Source organism: Microtus ochrogaster, chromosome 24 (assembly GCF_000317375.1).
Source record: "Microtus ochrogaster isolate Prairie Vole_2 chromosome 24, MicOch1.0, whole genome shotgun sequence".
NCBI lineage: Eukaryota > Metazoa > Chordata > Mammalia > Rodentia > Cricetidae > Microtus > Microtus ochrogaster.
In genome coordinates this window covers 22,964,175-22,970,471 of record NC_022024.1, presented here as the reverse complement: position 1 = coordinate 22,970,471, position 6,297 = coordinate 22,964,175, and the positions used below count along the sequence as shown (strand labels likewise).

At 40.3% G+C, this 6,297-nt stretch overlaps 1 protein-coding gene across 1 annotated transcript in view; it reads left to right on the top strand.

Annotated features, from left to right (window-relative positions):
* The window catches only part of C24H12orf50 (chromosome 24 C12orf50 homolog), a 101,908-nt gene that overhangs the window by 10,202 nt on the left and 85,409 nt on the right, over window positions 1-6,297 (top strand). Inside the window, exons 7-10 of the mRNA XM_013350309.2 lie at window positions 1,878-1,982; window positions 3,132-3,251; window positions 4,646-4,750; window positions 5,011-5,214. Coding sequence (XP_013205763.1) covers window positions 1,878-1,982; window positions 3,132-3,251; window positions 4,646-4,750; window positions 5,011-5,214 — 534 coding nt within the window. The remainder of the gene's footprint in view (window positions 1-1,877; window positions 1,983-3,131; window positions 3,252-4,645; window positions 4,751-5,010; window positions 5,215-6,297) is intronic.

Sequence of the window (6,297 nt, the reverse complement as noted above, 5' to 3'; positions counted from 1 at the left end):
CACACACACACACACACACACACACACATGCATGCAGGTATGTATGCATCAATACAACCTGCCGAGTCTTCGTCCTGTTGCTCATATACACATGTGTTTAGGATTGAACTCTTGGGATTAGATAACCCATCACGGGGCTGCTTTCTGGAGAAGCCTGCATCTCCCTCCCTCTCTTAGCAGTCATTGTTTGCCTGTAGTTCTTCATCTAGGGGTGGAGCCTTGTAAGATTGTGTCTATCTGTGTTGATATGCCAACTGGTATTGTCATTGTGCAGGTCTTGTTTAGGCGACTTTGTTGTTGCTGTTTCCTGAGTGCAGTTTCGCTATCATATAGAGAAAGACTGCTAGCTAATATCTGGGTCCTCTGACTCGTTCCATACTTCTTCTATGATGTCGTCTGAGCCTTAGGTATAAACGTTATGCTAGAGATGTATCTGGGGAGGGATACTCCACCATCAGTTGTTCTCAGCATTTTGACCAGTGTGCCTTTCCTCAATGGTCACTGTTTGCTGTAAAGAGAAGCTTCTTTGAAGAGGGTGAAATCTATACTTACCTGGGTCTAATGATGTCTTACGATGCGGAGCTATAATGGTTTGGGAAAGGGTAACGAGTAGGTTCCATGACCTCAACAGTCACAGGTAGTTGGCTAGGATTTCAGTACCAGGCATGAATTCCCTCCTATGGGCAGGACTTAAGTCCAATGAGAGGATTCATCCCTCCAAGATGTAAGAGTCACTATTGCACCCCCGGGGATGTCTTGTTGTGTGACTTTTCCACGGGTTATTCTGTAAACTAGTTTTTAAGGTTCTTTTTATGTTTGTTACACTGGGGAATGAGATTTACCTAGAGCCTTGTGCATGCCAGGCAAGAGCTCCTCCAATGAGCTATGGCTCCATCTGAATATTATTTTCAGAGAAGGTTATTAAGGGGCTCAAGCGATGGCTCAGTAGGTAAATTGTCTGGCAGGTATGGATGAGGCCCTGAGTCCAATCTGCAGGACCTACATGTCAGAGCTGGTATCATCATGTGTCTGAAATCTAAGTACCTCTACAGCTGTATGGGAGCTGTAGAGAAGAGAATCCTTTTGCACTGGCAGGTTAGCTAGCCTGCCAACTGTACTAGTAAACAAGAAACACTACCTCAAACATGGTTAGAGGCAAAGGGCAACACCTGAAATTGTCCTTGGCTCTGTACTGTAGCACAGGCATGCACACATGCACACTCACACACACACACACACTCACTCACACACACACACACACACACTTACACACACAGGCACACACATACATACACACTCATACATGCACACAGAGGCACAGACACATGCTTAGACACATACACACACAAATGCACGCACCTGTACATGTATGCATAAACACATCTCACACACACACAGAAAAATGATTCTTTAAAACACTTTTTGCTTAATATAATACATTTTATGGTGAAGGGACTATAAAGTTTATTTGTAGCATCTAAAACTTACATGTGTATTTATCTTGAAAAAAAATAGAAGAAAGACTAAGGAAAAAACAGTTTTCATATTTCAAATGAAGGAAAGGATAAGTTATATTTACTATGAATATCTCTAAAAATCACTATGTTAGAGGAAAGTTAATTTGGTTGAATACGTGAATTTTCTTGAAATTATCTGTATGTCAGTTTACACACTGGCCACTCAAATAATATAGCCAATACACATGCACTAACCTAAGCATCTCTGATAGAATATGTGGAGATATGGGACAGCATCATCTGAGACATATTTGAACAAAACTGGACACCAGAGATACTATGAAGATCATTACTGTATAAAAAGGGAGTCGTGTGCCTCCTGTTACTATTGCTGCCCCTGACTGTAAAGTTTTATTCTAGGGGGTGACTGCTATGCTCCACAGAGGATCATATTTCTTGGTGTGGATGAAAGTGAAACATTAGCTGAAGTGAAAGAAATCACCTCCAAATGTTCAAATGTCAAAGGTAAGGAGTCTTGGGTTAAAAATTGACCCTCTGTACTTTGGGTAGATAAATAAAATGAGCATCATAGTTGTTATGGAAACCACATGTCATTGAAAAGGTACCTCAGAAAGTACTGAATAGGACACCAAAGCCCCAAGGCTCTGCACTGGCTGTGCACTTAATTGTTTTAAGTTTTATAGCCTGTTTCCTAGTCTGGAAAGTGAGTCTGCTGGACAATGATATTCCAAGGTTGAGTCTTTCAGCCTTAAAGTGATCAACCTCCTTAAATGGCAATACGAAGACCTCTCAAGTTTTTTTGTTTTAGCAAATTAAAACAGAATGAGTGAGTTTCTGGAGAAACATTGTTCCTGAGCATTTCAAAGAGATTCATTCTGGTGATGCCATACCCTTTATACAGTAATTGCTAATAACAAACAACCTGTGGCTAGTATAGAGATACAATGTCTACTCTAGAGCTTAGTGATACTCTCTATCCGTCTGCAGCTGGGTGTGCTCCCTTAGACAGAGGCAAAGGAAAAGACGTTTGTGTCAAGTTATTTAGTAAAAAATTACATGTAAATCTGTCTCCTACTCAGAGCTAACATTTTCCCTAGCCAATCAAAGAAATGCTTAGGGGAAAATACCTCAGCTATATTCATTTGGAGGCCACTAGCTATGTGTGAGTGCCTAAATTTAATTGTCATGAATCAAGTTCTAAATTCAGCTTTTCAACTGCACTAGCCCCCATGCCAAGTAGTACATACACACGTGTGGGTAGGGGCTGTTATGTGGAACAGCGCAGATTTAGAACACGCTCATAATTGTGAATGTTTTATTGAATAGTCCCTCTGCCAAGCACAGAGCAAATGAATGTGATCCCATTAATAGTGTCTTGAGAACATAAATGGACGCATTCCCTATAGAAAATACAATGTACTTAAAATCTTCAAGGAGATGTTAAAACACTGACACCTCACTTGTGCATGGAAATGATAGCTATAGTTTTAGCGTTTTTAAACTTTCCTCCGTATTTGAGGTACGGTGTGGCAATTAGACAATTTTAACCATGCATTCTAGAAAGTGACACACATACATAGTAGGTGTGTCCATTGGAAGTGTTTCTCTTACTAAGTTTGACATGGTTTTTTTTTTTCTCTCTATTTGCTTTAGAAGAAAGCATGGACAGTCTACATCCAAAGCGTACCCTAACCACCCGCCTAGTCTCTACAACGCATGTGCTAAATGCTACAGAGAACATCAGCGTGAAGTGCAGAGAGAGCCCCTCTTCAAGTAAGGCAGTGGTCGCATCACTTTTAGACCTTGCATTTGGTTGTCTTCTTATCAATATGTTTTTCTTATTTGCAAGAGAACTGACAAGGGGAAAAAAGAAAGAAAGAAAAGGAAAAAGCGTGGTTTGAGAAGTCTGCCATTTGAAGTAGTAAATAAATAATATTTCTCTCCTAAGTCTGGAGTACAGATTAAGATATAGGCCTTAACAAATTATATCCGCCAGTTTGAGGTACATATTGACGTAATAGCAAGCTGCCCGTGCTGAAGGTCATTAGTCCAGCACATTACTTTTTTCCATCGTGGAACATAATGGCAGCTTTGCAATCACAATTGTTGCAGATCGTTTTTCTCAATTTGGCTTCTCCTGGGCATTGGTGCTTTGAGCCAGCCTCTGCTTTGATGGAATCTGCCTCATTCCTTCAGTTCTTCCCCCGTTCCTGGTTTTGTTTACCGAACTGCTGTTAATATTATTGGTTCCCAGGTACTGAAGGAGAACCGCAATAACTTCCCTTAGGAAACTCTTGTTACTAGTACTTGTTATAACTTTGGAGGTTATATCTGAGGTGTGGGAGTTTGGGAGTGATGTGTGGTGAGGAGACATGTTTTATCGTTTAATGTCTAGGGCTTAAATGCGAGGGCTTAAAATTTAAGCGAAACTTGAAGGCTAAGGGAAACACAGATTTATTGTCCTACTAACGGAGAGCTACTGTAACCTGAACACTCGTACTCATTTTCCTTGTAGTCATGTGCGAACAGCAGAATGCCTCTACAAAACTGGTTTAAGAATCCCCCTGGACAGTCTTGAAAAACTGAGAATGCATGTAGAAACTTTGCTATGAGTATATTCACATAACATGGGAGACCAGAAAGACTAGAAGCTTATACTTTCTCATAGTTGGCCTTGCTGTTCCAAACTACCTGAGGGTTCACCCTTGGAACACTTTAAAAAGGATGAGGTGCTTTAATTCAGTAAACACGTTTTATGTATTAACCAAACTCACTAAGAAATAGCAGTTTCGGGCTTAAAAAGTACAAAACCATTTATTTTGAGGATAACAATTATGACCTTAAGAAAGCGTTGTGCTTGGATTTGTTATTGTGATTGGAGTGCTCTTTTCTGTTATTTTTAAGGAGCCTAAGCATTTCTTTGGAGAACAATAAAATATTTTAAAAGGAAAGCAGCTTATCAAAGGTTTTTTTTTTCTCATTAATGTATTCCCAAGAGGGATTTTTTTTTGACGCTTAAAAACCAGTCACTCTTTGTTCTAAATGCTAGTCTTAGAGCAGCATACTTCTGCTTGATGCGAGAATGCACAGATATGTAATTATCACCTCAGTAATTTTCAGATAAAAGCATCTCTGAAAAACTGTAAAATATTTGTATCTTCTCCAAGCGAATGATGTCCAGCCAGTGAGGAAGCCTCATTTTAAAGGTGTGAAGAAAAGAAAATGGATTTATGATGAACCAAAGAACTTTCCTGGCTCTGGAAGGCGGAGAGGTAGAATATCTGAGTGTTTGGTATTTCTAATTATAATTCTCACCAGAGATTAAATATCAAATTTTTCCCATGCTAAGGAAAAATCATTGCTATGTAACTTGAAGTCTACTTTAAAAGTTTCCCCAGTTCTTCTCTGCATGGCATGCTCTAGCTTAGAATTTTCTTCTGTTTTGCTACCCCACGCTTCAAATGCAGTGTATTTTATGAATGTGAGCCTGGCTTGTCGCATCCCTGATCTCTCTACTCTTTTGATTTTACAGCAGCACACACCCCAAATCCCAAACATAAAATGAGTTACCACCATCAGAATAAAAACCGAAATGCTGAGAACGCCTCCTACATGCATGTCCAAAGAGATTCAGTAAGAACTGTCGCACTGAACGCCCCTCCCCGAAGCAGGCCCACAACTGGGTCCTACAACAAAGCTGATGTCAACAAGGAACCCAAACTCAACCTCTGTCCAGGTGAGGGTCTTTATTGATGTGGTTCACTCCTGACTGCACTTGGCCTTAGGGTAGGATTTCCCCACCGGGATAGCTGATCTTTGGTCCTCCCACTCACTGCTGCTCCTGAGCCAGTATCTATAACATCCTCGACACTAACCCAGAGGACCGCATCCAGGAGGAGTCAGGCACATGTTTTAAAGGACATGGAAGAATACTCACGCTGGAAGCTGACAAACTGGCATTGCACCTCCTTAGAGACTTGCCCCCCAGAGCTCTTTGTTCACCCTGGGTAGTTTCATTTCACGTGGGAGGATTATTTTCACGTGGTTGACATTTTCTTGTTCCACTAAGTGCGCGGTTCAATTATGTCTGTCAGATTACCACGCTGTCTTTTCTTGAGGACATCATGATTACTTTCTCGAAAGGGTTAGTTTGAGGGTTAACTGCAATATTTCTGACAACCTCTCATCTCTCCCACCATGCCCTTCTAAATCATTTCATCTTGTAATAGGCAAAGGCATGGTGTTATGTCAGGAAAGTACATGGGCTACAGGGGAGAATTTCTTTCTTCCGGCTTTAGATGAATTTTTCTCTTTGGAAGTTGGGTTTCAGTTCTCTTGACTTAGCAAAATGTCATTCAGCTCTCCGTAATTCACGTTGGAGCTTTGCATTTACAGTGTAGTTGGTGAGTTCCAATTGTCAAGAACTTTTGGAAGCATAGGCAAAGACTCTGTCTGTATTTAACAGCTTAAATAGACATTTCATTTTAACTGTTTGTGTTAGACTGTAATAGTGTACGGATGTGTATAAGTGAAGAAGTATGCACTCAGAAGAAACTAGTTCTAAATGTATTACCATGTTATTATACTATTTATTATTTTTGTTGTAATACTCTTGTGACTATGAGAACTTCAATGTGTGCAAGCACAGCGTGTTGCCAAAGTCTAGATGTGTGTGAACTGAATGTGTCAGCCACTAAACTGGTCACTGTTGTGCCTCATTCATGCAAATATAAGCACACAAAAAATGACCCAAAAAGAAAATTCTTGATATGAGCCCCACACTGAGAACTATAGATATGTGGTGATAACCCTGGAAATG